The sequence below is a fragment of the Oncorhynchus keta genome, chromosome 2, assembly GCF_023373465.1.
Source record: "Oncorhynchus keta strain PuntledgeMale-10-30-2019 chromosome 2, Oket_V2, whole genome shotgun sequence".
Lineage (NCBI taxonomy): Eukaryota > Metazoa > Chordata > Actinopteri > Salmoniformes > Salmonidae > Oncorhynchus > Oncorhynchus keta.
Window position 1 is genome coordinate 55,724,742 of NC_068422.1, and position 26,830 is coordinate 55,751,571.

General features: G+C 39.9%; 1 protein-coding gene and 1 long non-coding RNA gene across 8 annotated transcripts in view; both read left to right on the forward strand.

Moving 5' to 3' along the window:
* Positions 1-22,435, forward strand: part of fam184aa (family with sequence similarity 184 member Aa) — an 80,703-nt gene extending 58,268 nt beyond the window's left edge. For 2 of the 7 annotated variants that reach the window (XM_035800816.2, XM_035800800.2), the window contains exons 11-17: positions 3,249-3,402; positions 6,004-6,131; positions 7,486-7,670; positions 12,284-12,430; positions 12,884-13,022; positions 18,233-18,337; positions 21,826-22,435. In XM_035800816.2, coding sequence (XP_035656709.1) covers positions 3,249-3,402; positions 6,004-6,131; positions 7,486-7,670; positions 12,284-12,430; positions 12,884-13,022; positions 18,233-18,337; positions 21,826-21,834 — 867 coding nt within the window. In that variant the 3' untranslated portion in view covers positions 21,835-22,435. Of the gene's footprint in view, positions 1-374; positions 2,608-3,248; positions 3,403-6,003; positions 6,132-7,485; positions 7,671-12,283; positions 12,431-12,883; positions 13,023-18,232; positions 18,338-21,825 lie in introns of those variants that run through there. The other 5 variants (XM_035800807.2, XR_008078900.1, XR_008078902.1 and 2 more) reach the window with 5 other exon arrangements.
* A 913-nt stretch (positions 22,436-23,348) lies between these two features.
* LOC118362700 (uncharacterized) lies at positions 23,349-25,384 on the forward strand. The gene is made up of 4 exons (XR_004821253.2): positions 23,349-24,132; positions 24,397-24,448; positions 24,561-24,668; positions 24,769-25,384. It is a non-coding gene; the product is annotated as an uncharacterized LOC118362700 (long non-coding RNA).
* Positions 25,385-26,830: the final 1,446 nt, after the last annotated feature.

Here is a 26,830-nt window from a genome sequence, read left to right on the forward strand (position 1 = left end):
CCATATGCAAAAAAAGCTTCTTTTGGGACAATAATTAGTTTATATCCCTGTTGGTGAGCATTTCTTCTTTGCCAAGATAATCCATCCACAATGAGAGGTATGGCATATCAACAAGGTGATTAAACGGCGTGATCATTGAATAGGTGCATCGTGTGCTGAGGACAATAATAAGCCACTCTAAAATGTGCAGTTTTGTCACACAACACAAGGCCACAGATGTCTCAAGTTTTGAGGGAGTGCAGTTGGCATGCTGACTGTAGGTATGTCCACCAGAGCTGTTGCCATAGAATGTAATGTTAGTTTCTCTACCATAAGCCACTTCCAATGTCATTTTAGAGAATTTGGCATTACGTCATGCTCGTTATCCTCAACAGGGTCTTGACCTGACTGCAGTTCAGCGTCGTAACCGTCTTCAGTCGGAAAATGCTCCCCTTCGATGGCCACTGAAGAAGTGTGCTCTTCACGGATGAATCACGGTTTCAACTGTAGGGGGCAGATGGCAGACAGTATGGGTTCGTGTGGGCGAGCGGTTTGCTAATGTCAACGTCGTCAAAATAGTGCCCCATGGTGGCGGTGGGGTTATGGTATGGGCAGGTTTAAGCTACGGACAACGAACACAATTGCATTTTATCAATGGAAATTTTAATTGATCCTGAGGCTTATTGTCATACCATTCATCCACCATCATCACCTCATGTTTCAGGATGATAATGCACACCCCCATGTCGCAAGGATCTACACAATTCCTGAAAACAGAAAATGTCCCATTTCTTCCATGGCCTGCATACTCACCAGAAGTCACCTATTGAGCATGTTTGGGATGTTCTGGAAGAACGTGTACAACAGTGTATTCCAGTTCATGCCAATATACAGAAACTTCGCACAGTTATTGAAGAGGAATGGGACAACATTCCACAGGCCACAATCAACAGCCTGATGTGTTGCACTGCAAGAGGCAAATGGTTGTCACACCAGGTACCGACTGGTTTCTGATCCACACCCTACCTTATTTTTAAAGGTACTGTTTCTGTGACCAATAGATGCACATCTGTATTTCCAGTCATGTGAAATCCATAGATTAGGGCCTAATGAATTTATTTAAATTGACTGATTTCCTTATATGACTGCGTGGCCATGCACGCCTCCAACTCAATCATCGCGTTTTCAGACGACACCACAGTGGTAGGCTTGATTAACAACAACAAGACGGCCTACAGGGAGGAGGTGAAGGCCCTCAGGGTGTCTGGTGTCAGGAAATAACCTCTCACTCAACGTCAACAAAACAAAGGAAATGATCATGGACTTCAGGAAACAGCAGAGGGAGCACAATGCTTCACCGGGGGCAAACTACCAGCCATCCAGGACACCTACAGGACCCGATGTCACAGGAAGGACAAAAATATCATCAAGGACAACAACCACCCGAGCCATTGCCTGTTCACCCCGCTATCACCCAGAAGGCAAGGTCAGTACAGGTGTATCAAAGATGGGACCGAGAGACTGAAAAACAGCTTCTATCTCAAGGCCATCAGACTGTTAAACAGCCATCACTAACATAGAGGCTGCTGCCAATATACAGACTCAAATCTCTTGCCACTTTAATACATTTATTGAATTAAAGGTATCACTAGTCACTTTAAATAACGACACTTTAATAAGGTCTACAGATCCTACATTACTCATCTCATATGTATATACTGTGTTCTATACCACCAACTGCATCTTGCCTATGCCGCACGGCCATCGCTCATCCATATATTTATATGTACATATTCTTATTCATCCCTTTACATTTGTGTGGGTAAGGTAGTCATTGGGTAGTCAGTGGGTTAACTGCCTGTTCAGGGGCAGAATGACAAATGTGTCCCTTGTCAGCTCGAGGATTTGAACTTGCAACCTTTTGGGTACTAGTCCAACCCTCTAACCACTTGGCCTAGTGGTTAGAGGGTTGGACTAGTACCCAAAAGGTTCCGGCAGGCTTATTTTTTTGCCATGCTAAGATTATTTAATGAGAATATGACTATAATATTATAAACAAGCACATAAAATGGCACAATCTGGAATGATCTTGTCTTTAATGGCGCAAAAAGGATTATATTGGATATCACAATATTTGGACAAGCATATCATAGAACAGGTCTCCTGTCAGAACAGAAATTACAAGATGTTATAATGCTGTTATTGCATCAAATGTTTGTTTTATGCAACAGAATAAGGGGTTGTTAGAACGCTCATCTGTGTGTCTTCTACTGAGGATGGGCCGCTGGAAAATTTACGATATCTTTGGGTGATACCGCATTCCAGAGCATGAGTTAATGTTTCTGTTCTGTAAGGTACCCGGGAGAGATGACTCCAGGGCCAGACCCTGGTCTTTACACAATGAGATACTATCTGCTGTGAATTATATGTATCTTTCATACAAATCTTAACCTTGTGACCTGTTTCATACATCTGTTGTTTGTCATGTAGACTGAAGGAGGGTGGACTTTGCTATAAAATGCTGTGGCTCAAAACAGATTGTTGAGTTCTCAGTGATCACCTCCAGGGGTGATTACCAACCAGCTCCATTACTGCAGTAATTAAATAATAAAGTTTTATTGTTTTGAAGACATCTACAAGTCTCACCTTTTGATTACAATAATTCCACCACACTCCCCAAATATCGCCCAACCCTAGTGTGTATGTGTGCCTATTAGGGGTGTGCCCATCTGGCCATATTCATAATAGAATCCGTAAATTGACAGTTATTAGTTGGATCAGATAATACTCATAATCAGAATAACAGAAGTGTTTTAAAATGCCTAAATAGAGCATGGCAATACATAATAATCTCCCTGCAGATGAAGCTGCAGATCAGCAGCAGCAGCGGACTTGTGTGTCTGTGTGTTTGTTCTCAAAACTTGCAGGCAGATAGATGAGTTTGCTTACACTCAGTCAGAATGTGCATAAGCTTTTCATGTTTTTCCTCCCCTTGCTCTGCTTGTTAGATATTATGCACATTCTAGAAAACATTCTTGCTGTGTGTGCGCGTATATGCATTTACATATGTTTGAAAATATATTATGTCATTTTAGGTCATGTACTGTATATGTTGCTACCATTTGTACAATGATTTGTTGAATGATTAAACACAGTGTGTGTGTGTGTGTGTGTGTGTGTGTGTGTGTGTGTGTGTGTGTGTGTGTGTGTGTGTGTGTGTGTGTGTGTGTGTGTGTGTGTGTGTGTGTGTGTGGTGGGGAGGGGTCTAGGCTTTGGAGGAGCGTTTGAAGCAGGAGCAGAGGGAGGAGGTGCTGGCGCTGAAGGATGCCCACAGACGCACACTGGACATCCTCAGACAGCAGTCAGAACAGGAGCTGCAGACGTTGCGCTTTGAATTGGAGGACGAAGGCAAGGCCATGCTGGGTAAGAGCCTCACACACTGGACAATTTTTTAAAGAACTGGGGCAATACCACTCTCCACATATTTTTTGTTTATTGGATAGGATGGAGGTAAAGGTAGAACCCATGCGGCAGTGGTATATGTGATCCAGAGGCAACAGCTTAAACCCAAAGACAACCCTAAGCCACCGTGCTGGACTATTCGATCACAAAAGCCACCTTTGAAAGAACACACACACATACACCCCCCCACACACTCCAAAGCTCTTTTTAATGAACCAAGGCATCATTTTCAAAGTGATAATGAATGACGAGTGAGAGATACCTCATTGTAAATTTGTAACAGTTTATTATCAATGTAGGGGTGTACTACCTATCAATAATCAGGTGTCAGCAACAGGGGGATCTATTTGGCTCACAAGTGATTTTATTTGCACAATTTATGTTGGACAAATAAAAACACTAGGAATGCAGCTAGTAATGACTTTAATTTAGGATATTTCTTCTCAAATAATTCCTTTAATAAATAAAGTTATATATTATCGTATCCGGACCAAATCTGAACCAATTATAGGTCTATGTTTGGTTCAGATTTGGTCCAGACCAGCCTTGATTTCAACGTCCACAGATGTCTGGACCAGCATCGATTTGGCCCAAACATACAGTGGTTGCTCCACTAAAAGTTTTGTGATTATGCTGCGGTACTTATAGGTCATTTGTGGTTTAGTACGGTACCCTGCGTCACCACTTCATTGCTCCAGACCAGAGCAAGGGGGAGTTAGAGCACTGATTATGCTTTTGGGTCCTACTGTTTCTCTGACAATGAATGGGCGACATAAACATAAATAGAAACAGATAATTTTGCACAACTTCAGTATTACTTACTAAAACTGTTGTTACACTAAGGTTATTATTTTATTTTGTTAGGATTATTTTGCTCTGACTAGTAGTGTAGCCCACTCCCGTCATGTTGTACAGCGCCTGAGTGTCGCAACGGTCTAAGACACTGCATAGTAGTGCAAGCTGTGTTGCTACAGATACTGATTCAATACCTGTGCTGTCCTCGACTGGGAGACCCATGAGATGACTGTAGGTTTTTGGTTTCACTCTGTCTAAAAACATAAATATATAATTCTAAATTACAAACTGGCTTTATTTACAAATTAGCAACAAGGTGTTCAAGAATGGTCTTTTTCTCACTCATTTTACGTTATTTGAAAATTAAATAATTATCAATATGTTGTTATTTTATAAACAAAGCGATTATTATTCATTTAGAATTATATAAAAGCCCCTTGGATATTCTCAGATATATTATTAACCCTGTTATATTAGCATGACAGTATATTGGTCATGGCGCACAATGGGATTGCCTTACAGTTCTCCAGCTGTATCCACTGAAAGCATGTGAGGTGCAAGGCACGAGGGCATGGGGCACGGGTTAGTCCGCAGAGCAGCGCACAGAAGATGGACCTAGCCCAAGGGGAAGGGAGAGGGGGGGTTGACCCCCCATCCTGCCACACTGGGTAGCACAGGGCAACACTTTAAGGGGGAACGTTCCCACTGTTCTTAGTGCCAGTCTGCACGTTCAAACTTAAACAATGTAACTAATCATGGCATCTTTATGCTTTCGTGAATAAAATAATGATACAAATACTCTTTCAACATGCCAATGTTTATTTAGTTATGGATCCATAATGAATTACTATGGGAATAAATATCACTGAATTACAGAAATATCCTCCAATATGTAATTATTGGCGGAGAGTCACGTCATATTTTTCAATATACTGTAGGTGTACCGTAGGCGACATGAGTCTCAAAAGTGTTGAGTAATGTGCTGTTAAATGGTTGATTTAGGTGCAATCTTACTGGCAGCAAGAAGCCCTTTTTGTGCAAAGCAATGATGACGGCACCTGTTTCCTTGCCGGTAACCATGGTGGTCAATCAGCATGACAGAGTGATCTCCAGCTTTGTCCTCGTCAACACTCACACACGTGTTAACGAGAGAATCACTGACATGACAGCTGGTCAGCTGGTCCTTTTGTGGCAGGGCTGAAATGCAGTGGAAATGTTTTTGGGGGATTCAGTTCATTTGCATGGCAAAGAGGGACTTTGCAAGTAATTGCAACTCATCTGATCACTCTTCATAACATTCTGGAGTATATGCAAATTGCATCATACAAACTGAGGGAGCAGACTTTGTGAAAATGTATATTTGTGTCATTCTCAAAACTTTTGGCCACGACTGTACTATGTTCTTACAAAAAAGGTTTTAAATTATCTAGTACAGCCACTATTGAAGGCTATCAAATGCTTCTCAAATGGCTTAAGGACAACAAAGTCAAGGTATTGGAGTGGACATCACAAAGCCCTGACCTCAACCCTATAGAAAATGTGTGGCCAGACCTGAAAAGGCGTGTGAAAAACTGAGTTTAAATGTATTTGGCTAAAGTGTATGTAGACTTCCGACTTCAACTGTATGTACGGTTGAAATTTAGCCATCGAAATGATTACCAAAAAAAGACGTTGTTTCAAAGTAAAATATGTATTTTCAAAGCCATGCTCTACCAATTTAGCCTCACAGGACTTTAATGTTCCCCTCCTCCTCTTCCTCCCCTGTAGCCTCCCTGCGCTCTGAGCTGAACCACCTCCATGCAACAGCCATAGAGCATCTGCGCCAGATCCACCTGAAGGATAACACTGCTGCCAAACTGGAGCTACAGGGTGCTCTGGAACAGAGTCAGCAACAGGTCAGTCCATAGTTGACACTTTTTGCTGCTTGAGGTAGAAGTTGCCCCTAACCACACTCTTAATCATACCCATAACAATTTGGGAGGGGAAATTATATCTGGGGGTGTATGTTTTACACGTCTCATAGTAGGTGTTCTGATCTAGGATCAGTTTTGCCTGATCCTAGATTAGTACTCTTACACTGAGATGCTTGATACACATGGCCCCTGACTTGCTATCAGTGGCTAGAAAGGACCAGAGGAGGACTTTTAGGGTGTGTTTATAAATTGTTATTTGGGACTCATCCCTTGGGGAGCTGAAGCTCACTGTTTGCCAAGCATCTGTGATGTAGCCAAAACAATATTATAATTATATTTGAAATACAACAGCTTGCGATCACATCGTGTGCATCTCGAATACAGGCTGAGACAGCGTTTAAAAAAAATAAATGCTGCTTTTGGTGTTGCTTTTTGCATTGGCAAACTGGGGTATGCAGGAACACAAACATAATAGGGTAGGATGATACTAAGTCGTCTAGATAAGCAAGCTGCCCAGAGGTCCAAGATTACCCATTTTCTCATAGCCTGTGCTTTAATCTTTAGGGTGAATCATAATACATAAGTGAAGAACAACGAAGAATCTGAAAGGTTCCATGTGTGTACACATTTCTATATATGTTTCTGAGCACTTCGGTTGCATAATTTTCCTATGTTGGACCACACTCTCTCTTTCCTTCGCTTGCTCTCTTTTTATTTCTCAAAAATACAAGGACAACTCTTTTCAGTTCATTGCAGTGCTACATCTTTTAACATGACCCACTTAAAAATGTAGACTGCGCCTTAGGGCTGACATCTACCCATGCCTCTTCCAAGCAGCTTCTACAATATCTCTTACAAATTAAACTAATTAGATATAGGGTCCCAAATCAAATATTTCTATATTGGGACACACAGTCTGTAAACCGCTTTAGAAATGTTGAAGTATTGTTGTAACCATATTGTTTTGAATAATACCTGGGTGTCACAAACTCACATCAATGAGGGAAAGAGAGGAAACAAGTTTGTTTCTTGGTGCAACCCTAAATTTACAATTACTATTGAATTGGCTGTAGCAAAGTTGTGGAACTATTTATGGATGGAATCAAACCAGCCCCCCTATGTTTTTAGAGCAGGCGTACTAAGCTCTGTACCAATAGGATTAATTCGCTTTGATAGCTATCCCTAGAGTTGGGATCCTAAAAAAGAACCTGAAAATGTGGGATTTTTCATTCTTGAATTGGAATTTCAATTCTAGTTCTGAATTGACTGAATTAGATTGGAATTGTCACCTCAGCAATTATGATTGTCTTCATTATCTTGTCTGACTTGGAACCAGGAGGAGGACCTGCTGGGTAGTATATCAGACCTGCAGCAGGAGGTGTCCTGCAGAACCCACCGTATTACAGACCTGGACCACGAGATCCACTCCCTCAATGAGACCATCAGCACCCTCACCAGAGAGCTGGAGCTCAAGGGCAAAGAGGTTCTCCGAGTCCGCAGCGAGGCCAACCAGCAGATCAGGTACTGGGACCCATTAACTGGCGTCTATTTATAGTGACCACTAAGGGAGCGAGGGAGTACCCAGGTCTTCCAAACCTCTCAGTATATGTGGACCCTCATGGTCTTAGAAATGCTAGATTGACATGAAAAATAGTATTGTATTTTTCAAGAGCCCACATTATCATGTGAGGTGTGATTTACAGTTTTTTTCCCCAATCACGTTGGTGCTTAAGTGGTATATTTTTAAAACTCTAAGCACAAAAATCTAACCAGATAATCAAAATGGCTCATAATTCACAATTCGAAGCACATTTTCAATTGAGTGAGTTCAACAAACAAATTCACAAATTAACTTGTTCACTGTACCAAATCACAATTTCAATTTGGATCTGCTTTTTTCAAAATGCAATATTCACTTTACTTTTGATATTATTTTCTTGTCATTTGTCAACAATATTGTTAACTGTGACTTTATCAAACTGCTCAAAACTGATAACTACTGAACCAAAATTATGTAGTGCCTAGTTAACGTACACGCAGTGTACAAAACATTAGGAACATCTTCCTAATATTGAGTTGCACCCCTTTTGCACTCAGAACAGTCTCAATTTGTAAGACATGGACTCTACAAGGTGTCGAAAGCATTCCACAGGGATGCTGGCCCATGGTGACTCCAATGCTTCCTACTGTTGTGTCAAGTTGGCTAGATGTCCTTTGGGTGGTGGACCATTGTTGATACACACGGGAAACTGTTGAGCGTGAAAAACCCAGCCACGTTGCAGTTCTTCAGACGCACTCAAACCGGTGCACCTGGCACCTACTACCATACCCCGTTCAAAGGCACTTCAATGTGTTGTCTTGCCCATTCACCCTCTGAATGGCACACATACACAATCCATGTCTCAATTGTCTCAAGGCTTAAAAGTCCTCCTTTAACCAGTCTCCTCCCCTTCATCTACACTGATTGAAGTGGATTTAACAGATGACATCAATAAGGGATCATGGCTTTGGTACTATTTTCAATATGTGGTACATTTTCATAACTCTTAGCACAACTCTAAACTGGTCACACTTGTAACACAGCCAGTCTTTCATTGAAAGCCTGTCATTGTGCGTTAATTTGCATAGTAAACATCTCTCACCACACAACCATTGATTCGAAATATGTTTATTGTGTAATGTAATGAGAACATTGGTTTAATCACCAAAACACAACACAATGATATCTTTTCAATTTAGTCATTTTAACTACCAGTTAATCCAGTAGCAATCAATGCAAGATACGTGTTTCAAATAACCCTTAGATGTGCTGAAAGTATTATGCTACAGTACTGTAAATTGCAGTAGATTACACAGTTTTCACATTAGGCAATACAGTTACATTGTTTTTAAACATTCTAAAAACCTGTTTTTGCTTTGTCATTATGGGGCATTGTGTGTAGATTGATGAGGGGAAAAAATAATTTCATAATTTTTAGGCTGTAACGTAACAAAATGTGGAAAAAGGAAAGGGATTGAATACTTTCTGAATGCACTATACAGTGCCTTGCGAAAGTATTCGGCCCCCTTGAACTTTGCGAACTTTTGCCACATTTCAGGCTTCAAACATAAAGATGTAAAACTGTATTTTTTTGTGAAGAATCAACAACAAGTGGGACACAATCATGAAGTGGAACGACATTTATTGGATATTTCAAACTTTTTTAACAAATCAAAAACTGAAAAATTGGGTGTGCAAAATTATTCAGCCCCTTTACTTTCAGTACAGCAAACTCTCTCCAGAAGTTCAGTGAGGATCTCTGAATGATCCAATGTTGACCTAAATGACTAATGATGATAAATACAATCCACCTGTGTGTAATCAAGTCTCCGTATAAATGCACCTGCACTGTGATAGTCTCAGAGGTCCGTTAAAAAAAGCATCGCAAGGAACACACCAGGCAGGCATTGTGAAGAGGTTTAAAGCCGGATTTGGATACAAGATTTCCCAAGCTTTAAACATCCCAAGGAGCACTGTGCAAGCGATAATATTGAAATGGAAGGAGTATCAGACCACTGCAAATCTAAGATCTCTGATCAGAGATGCAGCCAAGAGGCCCATGATCACTCTGGATGAACTGCAGAGACCTACAGCTGAGGTGGGAGACTCTGTCCATAGGACAACAATCAGTCGAAAATTGCACAAATCTGGCCTTTATGGAAGAGTGGCAAGAAGAAAGCCATGTTAAGCCTACCCCCTACTTTTTCGAACATTCTGTTAAAAATCGTGCAACATTTCAGCGTCCTGCTACTCATGCCAGGAATATAGTATATGCATATGATTAGTATGTGTGGATAGAAAACACTCTGACGTTTCTAAAACTGGTTAAATCACGGCTGTGACTATAACAGAACGTGTGTTTCATCGAAAAGCGGAAGGAAAACTGATCACCAAAATCTGGAAAAAATATCAATCCGCCACTTGCATGTATTGTCTTTGGGAAAGCAAATTACATGGGGCTGAGATTGCAAGTCCTACAGCTTCCACACGATGTTGCCAGTCTTGTCAATTGCCTGGGCTTTGTTTCTTGGTCAAACGAGTAAGAGAGAGCCCATTCCTTCCGGTCTCCGACAGGATGTTTTGGAGGAGGAATTTCCGAACATGATTTGAAGACGTGGAGCTATTCAATACACATCGCCCCGTGATCAATTTGATATATTATTAACGTTTACTAATGCCTAAAGTTGGATTACAAAAGTATTTCGAAGTGTTTTGTGAAAGTTTATCGTCGACTTTTTTAATTAAAAAAAATGATTTTGCGTTTTAAACGCTGTTTTTTCCTGGATCACACACTCTTCATAGATCGATCGATATTTAGGGTATATATGGACCGATTTAATCGAAAAAAAGATCCAATAGTGATGTTTATGGGACATCTAGGAGTGCCAACAAAGAAGCTCGTCGAAGGTAATGAATGTTTTATATTTTATTTCTGCGTTTTGTGTAGCGCCGGCTATGCTAATTATTTTGTTTACGTCCCCTTCAGATATTTCGGGGTGTTGCATGCTATCAGATAATAGCTTCTCATGCTTTCGCCGAAAAGCATTTTAAAAATCTGACTTGTTGGCTGGATTCACAAAGGGTGTAGCTTTAATTCAGTACCCTGCATGTGTGTTTTAATGAACGTTTGAGTTTTAACGAGTGCTATTAGCATTTAGCGTAGCGCATTTGCATTTCCAGATGGCTAGATGGCACGCCTGCGTGTCGGGTGCGCTTAAGAGGTTAAAGATATCCATAAAAAGTGTTGTTTAAAGTTTGCCACAAGCCACCTAGGAGACACACCAAACATGTGGAAGAAGGTGCTCTGGTCAGATGAAACCAAAATTGAAGTTTTTGGCAACAATGCAAAATGTTATGTTTGGTGTAAAAGCAACACAGCTCATCACCCTGAACACACCATCCCCACTGTTAAACATGGTGGTGGCAGCATCATGGTTTGGGCCTGCTTTTCTTCAGCAGGGACAGGGAAGATGGTTAAAATTGATGGGAAGATGGATGAAGCCAAATACAGGACCATTCTGGAAGAAAACCTGATGGAGTCTGCAAAAGACCTGAGACTGGGACAGAGATTTGTCTTACAACAAGACAATGATCCAAAACATAAAGCAAAATCTACAATGGAATGGTTCAAAAATAAACATATCCAGGTGTTAGAATGGCCAAGTCAAAGTCCAGACCTGAATCCAATCGAGAATCTGTGGAAAGAACTGAAAACTGCTGTTCACACATGCTCTCCATCCAACCTCACTGAGCTCGAGCTGTTTTGCAAGGAGGAATGGGAAACAATTTCAGTCTCTCGATGTGCAAAACTGATAGAGACATACCCCAAGCGACTTACAGCTGTAATCGCAGCAAAAGGTGGCGCTACAAAGTATTAACTTAAGGGGGCTGAATAATTTTGCACGGCCAATTTTTCAGTTTTTGATTTGTTAAAAAAGTTTGAAATATCCAATAAATGTCGTTCCACTTCATGATTGTGTCCCACTTGTTGTTGATTCTTCACAAAAAAATAAATTTTTTGAAGCCTGAAATGTGGCAAAAGGTCGCAAAGTTCAAGGGGGCCGAATACTTTCACAAGGCACTGTATGTACCCTGAGATAAGTGAAGATCTCTATCTCTGGCATAATGCTATGCTCTGTGGCTAGAATGATTGACGTGATTGTGGCCATCCTACAGTATGACGTGTCCTACAGAGACTCAAGATATAAATAAAATCCCATTTCTCAGGACATGGCAGGTGTATCTTTTGGAGGTGACTGACATACACATCCCTCTTTTATTCCACTTGAATTCTACAACATCCACCACCAGTTAAGCAGAGACTGTATTGCAGTTTGGATTTGGGGGAAAGTAGTGTTGTGTTTGGATAAATTCCATGATTAGATATGGGAAGAGAGGTAAAAATCTCATAGGAGTGAGTGCCTGTTATATAAATGCCTTATTGTTATTTTTAGCTTGCTTTAATTATTTACTCATCGTTATTGACTGGAGAGTGTACAGAGACTCATTTTAACATAGTTTGGCTGCAAAGCTTTGTTTACATTCAGCCACTGGGGATATGTGACCGACCTCTGTCTCTCTCTCTGTGCCTCAGGGCTCATGAACAGGACCTGACAAAGAGACATGAGAGAGAGCTGGGGGAGCTGAGTGCTGTTCACCATAGAGAAACTCAGATCATGCTCTCAGACTTCAACAAAGCCCAGGAGCTACTGAAGGACAAGATCTCTGCCCTCCAGATACTGTAAGGGCACGGTGTGTGTATGTGTGAGTGTGTGTGTGAGAGAGCAATCAAAAGCCAGTGATCTCACATCAAATGTTATATTTATCCGATGACGTTTGCTAGAATGTTATGCCACTGTTGAAATGTTGATACACAGATCCTCCCCCATTGTTCTGCTTACATACTTAATGCCATCTATGGTGACCTAATTTAGATGCTTCTACACCTGCACACCTGAGTGCTTCTACACCTGCATTGCTTGCTGTTTGTGGTTTTAGGCTGGGTTTCTGTACAGCACTTTAAGATATCAGCTGATGTAAGAAGGGCTATATAAATACATTTGATTTAGATAACTTTCAATGTGTGCGCCATCTAGATGCCATACAAGGTACTGTGTGGCATCTACTTGGCAATTTGAGACTTTTATGGTTATCTAATGCATATTTTATGTTTTGATGTGTCACCCTGGTCTAGATTGGAGGGGACAGAAGATAAGTTTCGGAACAGAGAGAGTCGTCATGAGGACCTACAGGTCATTGCTGAGCTCAAGGACATGGTGACAGAGCGAGAGGCCCTTGTCAAGAAACTGGTGGTGGGTGGTCAACTCAAGGGCGTAGGTTTCACTTGAACATTGGGGGGAAAATAAACAGCAAATTCACTGGTGACTTTAAATACATTTGATGAGGGGATACATTGACATTTCTACCGTCCAATTAATCCTATTATAGTTGTATGCCATTACCCAAGTCCATTTTTGAGATCTGCCCCTGACACAGTAGAATTCAGTAGAAAGGTAATTCTCAGGGAATGGGTGGTGGTTGGTCAACTAACCAGAAACCTTCACGGAACATAAAGTAATTACCATTTGGTTGGGCGCTGTTGTGGAAGTATGTTCCCTGGACATTATTTTATTTTTTTATTCCACAAGTAACTTTTGGGTCCTTTAATTTTGTCAAATATAACAATTTCACCTCATTTTAACATTCTGTCACAAAGAGCACATGTTCAACTTCATAACAAACATATTTTTCCATCTCAAGAGGTAAAATAAAAAATACATTTTAAAAAAGTGACTTAAACTGACAGGGTTGACGATTGTTATCTTAGATTTAATCTCCCCTTGTGACAAAGGAAATAGAAAGTTGTTGTGTGCCCTTTGTTGTTGAAATTGTTAAAACATTTCCAGCTTATCTATGTATGGGCAACAGCGTTGACGTGTTATGCTAGATGGGCCCAGTTTTCCACCACAAAACACCAGAAAATGGCAAAAAGATTAGAACCAGCTCAACTGCTTTTACATCTTGATTCAGCTATTAGATGATCAATGTTTGTTTCGACAAAAAATATATTTTAAAGGAATACGAGAGTTCATGTTACAGGGTTGACCTTAAAGCTGGAATCCCAGCGGTTAGAGCGCTGTGACAGTAACCAAAAGGTTGTTTATTAGAATCCCTGAGCCTGCAAGGTGGAAAAACTTGCCATTCTGCCCTTGAGCAAGGCAGTTAACCCCCACAAAAACTGCTCCACGGGCACCGTTGACCTGGACGTCGATTAAGGCAGCCCCCCGCACCTCTCTAATTCAGAGGGGTTGAGTTAAATGCAGAAGACACATTTCAGTTGAATGGATACAGTTATGGAACTTACTCGGTGTCCCCTTCCCCTTAATGGTGAAATTGCCACGTCCGTTTGCGATATTACAGCAACAAACACGTTTTTTCCCCCCTTGGACATCATTGAATCCCCCGCGATAGAAGAGAAGATATGGACTGCAATTAATTTTACCATGCTGGGTGACGCTCCTCAGCTCTGCAACAAAAACAACTATGGCGGCCAGTGGCACTGATTCCCCTTACTACGGATTACATCTAAACTTGAGTGACAAATGTAAATTAATTAAAAATCACATTAAATTAAGTAAAAATCTTCAGAATTTACTTTCCCAAAGCAACAAAGAACTAGGGCTTTACAATGATGGTGAAATATTGGGGTTATGTGGATTAAAATATTCCTAGAAGTTGGAAACTAATAAAGAATAGTACTAAACCAGTAGTAGTAGTAGATACATCTCCTTCAAATGTTAATATTTGGTTTTATTGACAACCAAAAACAATTCGATATCACTTTTGCAATACAGTAAGGCCACAATTTAATTTATAGCACAGCGTGTTGTACAATCGACTATTTGGATTTTAAAGGCATTTTCCCTGACATTCATGGAGATCTCATTCACAGTAAATGCAATGGAAATTACCTTTAAATGTCAAGGGCGCTATAATGCGTATCAGATTGAGTCCCGGCCTAAATAGCAGTTAACAATTAACATGTTGGATTCATGTCTCCAACTCAACCAAAACTCGAAGGTTAAAGAATAGGACCACGTGGGTGGCATAGATTGAACTATCCAATCAGTAGATACAGTACATCTCCTTCAAATGTTGATATGTGGTTTGTTGACAACCAAACAATTCAGTACAACTTTTGCAATACAGTGAATACTAACTTGACGACAGGTCAACAAATAATGTGTTGGATTCACATCTCTAACTCAACCAAAAATTTAAGTTAATGAATATGATTAAGCACAAACTTTTCCCTGTTTACTTGAGTGGGTGGATATCTCATTGATCAAGGTCTCAGCCGAATATTACCTAATTGTCCACAATGAAATATGTCCTGATAGGCCCTAAGTTGTATATACTGTATGCTGATTTGATTGGCTGACAGCCATGGTATGTCAGACCGTATACCACGGGTATGACAAAACATCGATTTTTACTGCTCTACTTATGTTGATAACCAGTTTATAATCGCAATAAGGCACCTCGGGTGTGTGGTTTTTGGCCAATATACCACGGTTAAGGCCTGTATCCAGGCACTCTGCATTGCGTCATGCTTAAGAACAGCCCCTAGCCGTGGTATATTGGCCATATACCACACCCCCTCATGCCTTATTGCTTAAATAGTCAACTATAACAATAACTAGGTCCTTGGTTAGATCACATGGTCTGGAAAAACAAATGTCCGTAGTCATGAATGGTCCTGAAATCGTATATGACAGAATCTTTATAAATCTTTACTTGACAGTTCTCACCCTCGTTCACTCCCCCGCATGGATTTAAAGCATGGTGTAAGAAATACATACAGTTGAAGTCGGATGTTTACATACACTTAGGTTGGAGTCATTAAAACTAGTTTTTCAACCACTCCACAAATTTCTTGTTAACAAACTATAGTTTTTGCAAGTCAATTAGGACATCTACTTTGTGCATGACACAAGTAATTTATCCAACAAGTGTTTACAGACAGATTATTTAACTTATAATTCACTGTATCACAATTCCAGTGGGTCAGAAGTTTACATACACTGACTGTGCCTTTAAACAGCTTGGAAAATTCCAGAAAATGATGTCATGGTTTAAGAAGCTTCTGATGGCTAATTTACATAATTTGAGTCAATTGGAGGTGTACCTGTGGATGTATTTCAAGGCCTACCTTCAAACTCAGTGCCTGACACAATGGGAAAATCAAAAGAAATCAGAAAAAAAGTAGAAAATTGTAGACCTCCACAAGTCTGTTTCATCCCTGGGAGCAATTTCCAAATGCCTGAAGGTACCACGTTCATCTGTACAAGCAATAGCAAGCAAGTATAAACACCATGGACCACGCAGCCGTCATAACGCTCAGGAAGGAGATGTGTTCTGTCTCCTAGAGATGGACATACTTTGGTGCGAAATGTGCAATCAATCCCAGAACAACAGCAAAGGACCTTGTGAAGATGCTGGAAGAAACAGGTACAAAAGTATCTATATCCACAGTAAAACGAGTCCTATATTGACATAACCTGAAAGGCTGCTTAGCGAGGAAGAAGCCACTGCCCCAAAACCGCCATGAAAAAGCCAGACTACAGTTTGCAACTGCACATGGGTCAAAGGTCGTACTTTTTGGAGAAATGTCCTCTGGTCTGATATAACAAAAATTGAACTGTTTGGCCATAATGAGCATCGTTTGGAGGAAAAAGGGTGAGTCTTGCAAGCCGAAGAACACCATCCCAACCGTGAAGCACGGGGGTGGCAGCAACATGTTGTGGGGGTGCTTTGCTGCAGGAGGGACTGATGCAATTCACAAAATAGATGCCATCATGAGCTGGGAAAATTGTGTGGTTGTATTGAAGCAACATCTCAAGACATCAGTCAGGAAGTTAAAGCTTGGTCGCAAATGGGTCTTCCAAATGGACAATGACCCCAAGCATACTTCCAAAGATGTGGCAAAATGGCTTAAGGACAACAAGTCAAGGTATTGGAGTGGCCATCACAAAGCCCTGACCTCAATCCTATAGAAAATTTGTGGGAAGAACTGAAAAAGCATGTGAGTAAGGAGGCCTACAAACCTGACTCAGTTACACCAGCTCTGTCAGGAGGAATGGGCCAAAATTTACCCAACTTATTGTGGGACGCTTGTGGAAGGCTACCTGAAATGTTTGACCGAAGTTCAACAATTTAATGACAATGCTACCAAATACTAATTGAGTGTATGTAAACTTCTGTCCCACTGGAAATGTGATGAAAGGAAAAAAAAGCTGAAATGAATTCACTCTACTATTATTCTGACATTTCACATTCTTCAAATAAAGTTGTGATGCTAACTGACCTAAGATGGGGAATTTTTACTCGGATTAAATGTCAGGAATTGTGAAAAACTGAGTTTAAATGCTTTGGCAAAGGTGTATGTGAACTTCTGACTTCAACTGTATCTAGCCCATGTACACACCTATCCAATGCTATTGAGTCCATGAGGGAGAGTGAATGGGTGCACACTTCATTGAGAAAGGGAGAGAATTGGACTGCAGCGGTAGTTTCTGAACCTACCAGAATCATTTTGGGAACCAACTACAGGTAGCACAAAAGCCTAAGAGACTCCAACTTGATTCTCCCTGCTAGCTCCATCACTCTCTAAACAAATGCCCTCTCACTGACACTCATAATGAGACCTTCAAACCATGAACAAGCACTGACATTCTTTGATTGTATGCCATGATTTCATGGATTTTTATTATCCCTTGTGATTTATTTCAATGTATGTAATGTCTGAATTCCATGCTTCATGTACACAGCAAAAAAATATAAAAATACCCACTCAGAATTTGTGGCCAAGATGTGACTATAGGATTTCTTGACTAAAGTTTTAGAATTTGAATATCTACCATCTAGCTACAAATCAGAGGGAATTGTTTTAAGTGTTTGCACCTGCTATGGTCATAAGGGAGTAAAATAAACAAAAAAGAACACTGAAATCATTAAACTCTCTTTAAGTTTATATATACTTTACCTTAAGATTTCCTCCTTTTAGTGGACTTCTAATGATTTTACCAACATTCCAACTTCAAGGTTTTATTCCCTGTGAATGATACAAAACATTGTACTGATGCAAACACTTAAGGGCCCTAACTCAATTCAATCAGTTGCAGATAAAGGAAATCCTCACTGAGGGTTAACTCAGAATGTTAACACTGTATTTTAAGGATAGGTGTGGCATGGATTCCTGTCAATATCCAATATATCCTGTGCCAGAGGAACAGCTTTACTATAAAATACAGCAGAAATATTCTAAGTGAACCTACAGTTGGCATTTATTTTATTGGCTTAAATTGGGACCTTAGTGTCAGTCCTCTGACTCACATGTTGAATTTGATTTATTTGGGTATGAAATAATACAACAAGATGTCCATTGGTTCCCTACTTCAAAGCAGTAATTTAAATACTTGTTTCCAAAGTGGTCGTTCTGTTACAGACATGAACTGATCAGTCTTTCCTGTTTTTTTTGTAGGATGACAAGAAGTTCTATCAGCTGGAGCTGGTCAACAGAGAGACTGGCTTCAACAAAGTGTTCAACACCAGTCCTAATGTTGGAGTCATTAACCCTCTCATCAAGGTTAGTTATCCACTGAACACCTGCTCAGTTTATACTAATTCAATTAGAATCACCTATATTCTGATCAACAATATACTGATTGAATCTGGTATGGATACCAAAAAGCATCCATAAAATTGTTGTACACAACCGATCCACAACTGATACGTTTTTTGCTTTAAGGTTGATATTTAATATAACGTACATAGGTACATAATATACAGTCATGTCCAAAATTATTGGCACCCTTGATAAAAAATGAACAAAAAATACCTATATTGTATGTATATAAAAAAGGGGGGGTTAGATTATATTATTTTATACTAATACAATTGCTTAGAGAATTTTTATTTTTGTTCTCTCAAAAAGATAGGGGTCCAAATTATTGGCACCTCTTTTCAGTAATCCGGCACCCTCCACTTGCAAGGGTAACGACACTGATCTTTTTTTATAACTTGTTCCAGGAAACTAAGCAGATGGTTCCCGTCACTACTTCACAAGAGTCATTTGATCATATATATATATATATATATATATATATATATATATATATATATATATATACACACACTGCTCAAAAAAATAAAGGGAACACTTAAACAACACAATGTAACTCCAAGTCAATCACACTTCTGTGAAATCAAACTGTCCTCTTAGGAAGCAACACTGATTGACAATAAATGTCACATGCTGTTGTGCAAATGGAATAGACAACAGGTGGAAATTATAGGCAATTAGCAAGACACCCCCAATAAAGGAGTGGTTCTGCAGGTGGGGACCACAGACCACAGTTCCTATGCTTCCTGGCTGATGTTTTGGTCACTTTTGAATGCTGGCGGTGCTTTCACTCTAGTGGTAGCATGAGACGGAGTCTACAACCCACACAAGTGGCTCAGGTAGTGCAGCTCATCCAGGATGGCACATCAATGCGAGCTGTGGCAAGAAGGTTTGCTATGTCTGTCAGCGTAGTGTCCAGAGCATGGTAGCGCTACCAGGAGACAGGCCATTACATCAGGAGACGTGGAGGAGGCCGTAGGAGGGCAACAACCCAGCAGCAGGCGCACTCCATCACTCATCACTCTCCAAATAGCCCTTACAGCCTGGAGGTGTTTTTAAAAAAATATATATATATATATATATCACCTTTATTTAACCAGGTAGGCTCGTTGAGACCAAGTTCTCATTTACAACTGCGACCTGGCCAAGATGAAGCAAAGCAGTACGTCACAAACAACAACACATGGAATAAACAAACATACAGTCAATATTACAATAATAAAAATAATACAATAATAATAATACAATAGAAAAGTCTATATACAGTGTGTGCAAATGAGGTAGGATAGGGGAGGTAAGGCAATAAAATAGGCCATTGTGGTGAAATAAATACAATATAGCAATTAAACACTGGACTGATAGATGTGCAGAAGATGAATGTGCAATAATATGGGGATGAGGTAGTTGGATGGGCTATTTACAGATGGGCTATGTACAGGTGCAGTGATCTGTGAGCTGCTCTGACAGCTGGTGTTTAAAGTTAGTGAGGGAGATATGAGTCTCTAGCTTCAGTGATTTTGCAGTTCGTTCCATTCATTGGCAGTAGAGAACTGGAACGAAAGGCGGCCAAAGGAGGAATTGGCTTTGGGGGTGACCAGTGAAATATACCTGCTGGAGCTCGTGCTACGGGTGGGTGCTGCTATGGTGACCAGTGAGCTGAGATAAGGCGGGGCTTTACCTAGCAAAGACTTATAGATGACCTGGAGCCAGTGGGTTTGGCGACGAATATGAAGTGAGGACCAGCCAACGAGAGCATACAGGTCGCAGTGGTGGGTAGTATATGGGGATTTGGTGACAAAACGGATGGCACTGTGATAGACTGCATCCAATTTGCTGAGTAGAGTGTTGGAGGCTATTTTGTAAATGACATTGCCGAAGTCCAGGATCGGTAGAATAGTCCGTTTTACGAGGGTATGTTAGGCAGCATGAGTGAAGAATGCTTTGTTGTGAAATAGGAAGATGATTCTGGATTTCATTTTGGATTAGAGATGCTTAATGTGAGTCTGGAAGGAGAGTTTACAGTCTAACCAGACACCTAGGTATTTGTAGTTGTCCACTTATTCTAAGTCAGAACCGTCCAGAGTAGTGATGCTGGATGGGTGGGCAGGTGTGGGCAGCGATCAATTGATGTGCATGCATTTAGTTTTACTTGCATTTAAGAGCAGTTGGAGGCCACGGAAGGAGAGTTGTATGGTATTGAAGCTCGTCTGGAGGTTAGTTAACACAGTGTCCAAAGATGTGTTGGGTCGTTGTCCATATTTTCAAGCACGGTGGTGGCTGCATCATGTTATGAGTATGCTTGTCATCGGCAAGAACTAGGGAGGTTTTTTAAATAAAAACAAACTGAATAGAGCTTAGCACAGGCAAAATTCGAGCGAAAAACCAGGTTGTCTGCTTTCCACCAGACACTGGGAGACAAATTCATCTTTCAGCAGAAATATTACCTAAAACACAAGGAAAAATATGCACTGGAGTTGCTTACCAAGATGGCATTGAATGTTCCTGAGTTGCCAAGTTACAGTCTTGACTTTAAAATGGCTGTCTAGCAACAACCAACTAGACAGAGCTTGAAGAATTAAAAAAAAAAAAAAAAAAAATTGTACAATCCAGGTGTGCAAAGCGCTTAGCGACTAACCCAGAAAGACTCACAGCTGTGATCGCTGCCAAAGGTGATTCTAGGTGTGAATATTTATATAAATTAGATATTTCTGTATTTTAATTTCAGTAACGTTGCAAAGTTTTCAAAAAACATGTTTTGACTTTGGTGTATTGTGTGTAGAGGGGTAAGAATTATTTTTTGATATGCATTTTTTTTATTCAGTAACATAATAAAATATGGAGAAAGTCAAGGGGTTTCAATACTTTCTGAAGGCACTGTACATAACAACCAAAGCTTCAATTAGTGCTGAGCGATTTGTGCCTTTTGAGGTCAATTATTATTTTTATTAAATGTACTATGCATTATGTGGGTTGAATCCTGTAACAACACAGAATGAAACAAATAATAAAATGTCCATGATGGGAATATTGGGTTGTTAAAATGTTTTAATTTTTTTATAGAAATAAAATGTCGGACACAAAGAAAAGGCAGTGCCACACGTCATATTTAGAATTAAATCATTACTCTAATAGCTATTGTTAAGAGGGAATGCTGTCTGGCTTTGATTCGCACCATCACTGAGAAATAAGAAACTACATTTTGAAAATACTTAAGGACAATATTGTGGAACGGTGAAGTAACTGATTTTTGGATCAAGAGAGCCAAAGGGTTTGAGGCAATGCACTTTTAGTGTTATGAAGACTATATGCAGCCTCTTTATGTAGCTGCATTGCATTCTGGAATGTGTACTGTATGTTGAGTGTGTTCATTAAACTCTGTGTTGGCTCTTTGAAACCTTTTGTTGTTGTGTTTGGCATTGTGTAACTGCTGTCATTTCAACCTTCTTATGCAGCCTTCCTGAGACTGACAAGGCAACCATGGAACCAAACGAATCGGAGGAACAAAAGGAGTTTCTTCGCCCAATACTTTACTTTCTGACTCTCACTGAAGGAGCCCACCCAAGAGCATGTGAAAAATAATAACATTAACACACCATGACTCTCTGTTCATTCATACACTGTGAAACTGTCCGGTTTGTTATTTTGTTTGTTTGAATAACAATAATTATGTTGGATATGGACTATTATGCAATTTCTGCATTGGTGCAGATGTGTTTTCTTTTTTTCAGTATCATATTTATGGGGACACTGTATGTATGGTTGGGGTCAATTCCATTTAACTACCGGTCTGTCCAGGAGATTCATTGAAATTAAATTCACAAATTCAAATATCCCAATGGAAAAAAAGGCACTTTTCAATTTGATGTGTTCAGTAAAATGACTGACTGAAAATGTAATTGCCCCCAATCTTGACTGTTTTGTGTCTGCTAAAACTGCATTAACCAGTCAAGGTCGACCTGAACTGTTCAACACAAATGATGTCTTGCCAATTTTGAAATAAATAGCACAATATATCTATATTTATATTATACCTCTGTGTATGAAATAAACATATAAAATCAATTGTGAGATTAATATTTTACCATAATGGCTTTGTTGCCGTTAAGGAACATTTGTACTATATACACTTCTATGATGTTTGTACTTTCATTTTCTGTGCTTGATTGCGAGCGCATACAAGTGAGAACAGAGCTCAGTGAGGACTTCTCAGCAGTGATGCCAATTTAGCAATTTTGTTGCTAGATTTAGAAACTTTTCAGACTACCCTGGCAACATTTTTAACAACTTTTAAAAATGTATTTTGAACTTTTAGCAACTTTTGAAAAGTGACTCAAACGCTATAATGCACACATTTTCCCTCTAAATGACAAAAACGATTTTCTCTGTCACACACTCAGTCACAACACACGTGCCTGGCTGCGAAAGTGCATTGTGAGTGACGTCAGCAGCAGGGCACTCAGCTCGCGCACAGGAAGCAGCAGGCCAGCAGCAATTTCAGCAAATTGCAAATCATTGTTGGCTGACTGCAGCAGTAGTAGTACAGGTTCGACGAGCCAAAACCAATTAATATAGTTGGTCACGAATGTTTTGATCTTGAACAGAACTCATAACATCAATCAAAAGATGTACAGATGTACAGAAAGGAGTGGGAGTCTGTACCTGAACCTCATTTTCTCTGAGATGGCCAGTCAATTTCAGTAACTTTACTGTGTATTCTACGTGATGACGCAGTTTCACGCAATGACATCAAAACATCTTTTACGCAACTTTTAGCAACACATCAACCTACCTGCAATTTACTCTGAAAATGAGTTGGCAACACTGCTTATCAGACCACAAACATCATGTTGATGAACTACCTGCTGAAACTGCCCCATGATGTCACATTCCTTTTCATTAGACTCAGCTTGATGAGGGCACAGTTCATGAAATTCGATGAGTTCCAGCTTCTGTTGCTAGGGCTGTTGCTAGAATTAGCAAAAAACACTGACCGGATTATGTCATTAACCAAAGCGTCTGTTGCTATGCTGGTTGGCTCTATTTTTACTCGTAGCGGTCACGAAGGAAGGAGTATGAGGGCAGTTCTAGTTCTATTTCACTTCATAAACACTCGCTCAGTCCTCGCAAAATTATTACCTCAGAATTGCTCTCCAAGAATGCTGTTTTTGACGGTGACAACCTGCTGACTACGTGCTGCTTCAGAGGACCGAAAAGAGAACACGCTTTCTTTACCATATATTTGTCTTTAAATAAGAAAATATTGAATAGGAAGAAATAATTTAAGCTGTTGACGTTGCTAGCTGCTGTACTTACAGTGGGGAAAAAACGTATTTAGTCAGCCACCAATTGTGCAAGTTCTCCCACTTAAAAAGATGAGAGGCCTGTAATTTTCATCATAGGTACACTTCAGCTATGACACATAAAATGAGAAGGAAAAAAATCCAGAAAATCACATTGTAGGATTTTTAATGAATTTATTTGCAAATTATGGTGGAAAATAAGTATTTGGTCACCTACAAACAAGCAAGATTTCTGGCTCTCACAGACCTGTAACTTCTTCTTTAAGAGGCTCCTCTGTCCTCCACTCGTTACCTGTATTAATGGCACCTGTTTGAACTTGTTATCAGTATAAAAGACACCTGTCCACAACCTCAAACAGTCACACTCCAAACTCCACTATGGCCAAGACCAAAGAGCTGTCAAAGGACACCAGAAACAAAATTGTAGACCTGCACCAGGCTGTGAAGACTCTGCAATAGGTAAGCAGCTTGGTTTGAAGAAATCAACTTTGGGAGCACAATGGTTTGTTTTATTTATTTGTTACAATTTATTTTTGTTTTCCCATGGTACATAATCAGACATATTTCAATATCTTAGATTGTCAATAGATATTGCTTTCCTACCCCCTCCAAGTTTGGTGAATTGACAAACCAAACCCTCAAGACTGCCATGGGCAAGTCCCTTGATTGGTACCAGGAAGGGTGGGCAAACAACCTGAAGGTAATTCTCTTTGCACACAACAGCAGCATCCAGGCCTCCACCGAGTACGGACAGGAGCCGCAGCTGTTGACTGAGGTAAACAATGCAATTACATTTTTTATGTACAATTATTGCATATAGTCTTTCAAATGTGTGATTGACTTAGTGTTGTTTTGTCTATTGCTATTTTTGTATAACGTACTTTCAGATCACTGAAACCCCAGCTGATGTGGTGGAAGTTGTCAAATCAGATTAGAATGCCTTCGAGGACCACCTTCAGGCACGGACTAAGAAGGATGTGGAGGTTTTTGACCAGGTTAAAATGATTGCTGTTAATTTATTTTCTCGTCCTCCAAGAGATATGTGAGAAATGTATTTGTAATATGAAGTATAATTGCATGTATTCCTGTTATCAGTCAAGGTGGACTGAACATCAACAAGGCGCAGGAGAAACAGAAGGAGAGCTACCGGACCAGAATCAAGCACAGGAGCAAGTGCTACGACATCCAAGCAAACTACTTGGTTTGGAAGAAGAACGAAAGGAAGGCGAGACCTGCGAAACCTCGCTGTTCTTTCACTCCTAGCTGGGGTCACCATCTGTTAAAGTGAATATAAAAAATCTCAGAAAATAACTATTTGCATTTGCACACAAAATAACCTGAAGCTAGTTTTAGTTTCCCTAACACTGATATTTTTCTGGCTCTATCATACTGGGCATGTAATATGTGAGATGCAAAGATGAACTAAAAACACTAGCACTGCAAAAACTCAAAGTGAGCAGCAGTGCCCAGACTTTGCAGTCTCCCTCTTCAATTTCCCCTTCCAAGACTGGCTGCCTGTTGAAGTGACCAGCAGGACCTCCCACCCACACAGCAACCACCTCCTCTATATTCCACACTCCAGAATTCAGTATTTTAGTCTATGATTGCCATGTGAATGTACAAAAAATCAGAAAATAAATTACTGACACAACTGTACCAAAAAATATGAACATTTATGTATTAAAATATTAAATATTGCCAGGTTGGTTAATTGTAAGGTTTCCTTTGACTGTATTTATTTGTTCCAAATTATTCATTGTTGTATCCTGGGACCTACAATAGATACACATATATTCAACCACAAGGGTGTATTAATGAGCTATACGAGATAGGATACATTTTTTTTTCTAATAGAGGACTACTGAAATTATATTAGTTCAGTGTAGATAAGGGACGGGTAGGTTAAAATAAAAACATGACAGCCAGACAAGCCAGTGTATGAATCAAATGGATTTGCATATGAGTGGAAATTATCTGACTTATCTGTACGGTCAGTAACAAGTGTGTCAAGTAGATAACTTTTTCTTTGTCATTTCCCGAAACATAGCAACATTTAAGACATGGATTTCATGTTATAATCTTAACAAGGTACCCAAAAGTAGTTTGAAGTAATGTTTTCATTTTATTAGCGTAACAAAACTTGTTAAAACAGCGAAATTGTCATGGAAATCAGCCTTGTTTGCATAGCGATGATGAAAATAACAATTTAGGCTGTAATGATCTCCAAAATTCTAATCATTAGGTCATCACACCATTGATATAGCAACGGACGGAAACACAGTTTATTGAATCCCATTGTGACGCAGAGGGGTACACTTTTTGGCCTGGGAACATAATTTGGCATGGCAGGCCCCTTATACATAGCCGATACATTTTTCCATTGACTTTGTCCAAGTTGTCCCTCAGGCCACAGCCAGGCCAGAAATACCACTGTATCCAATCTGTGTACTCTTATCAGTTGCAAAAATGTGTCTCTAGAAAGAATGGGCTCACTTACCCTGCCCCAAGGATGTTGCTCTGATTTAAATTATAGCAAAGTGACTGCTACATCTACAGAACAAAAACACCAATATAAAAAATATCTACAACATCTGACTGTTCTTGTTCTCATTATATCATTCAAGTTAATCATAACCACATGATTTCAGTGTTTATTTACTCTCAAAGTGGCATGTTTTTGAAGGTTGTGAGTGTTGCTCAGAGATGTGCCCATTAATTAACCTAATACAATCTCTGTTTCCTTGTGACAAAGGTTATCCATTTGAGTTTGGACATGCCAGAGAGACCCTGAGAGAGCAGAGCTTTGTTTTTGTTTTCTTCTTCTGTTATCCAATGTTAATTTCTCCTAGTGATAGACTCCAGAACCCTCTGCTCCTGGTTACCACGCTGATTGGTCCGGTTGTGGTGGGTAGTTCTGTAACAACTGTTGGTGGAAGAAGGTGAGGACCAAGATGCAGCGTGGGAAGTGTTCATCATTATTTTAATAAACTGAACACTAAATACAACAAGGAACAAAAGAAACAACTAAAACAGCTCCGTCAGTGTCAAAACACACTAAACAGAAAATAACTACCCACAAACACCAGGTGGGAACATGCTACCTAAGTATGGTTCTCAATCAGAGACAACGATTGCCAGCTGCCTCTGATTGGGAACC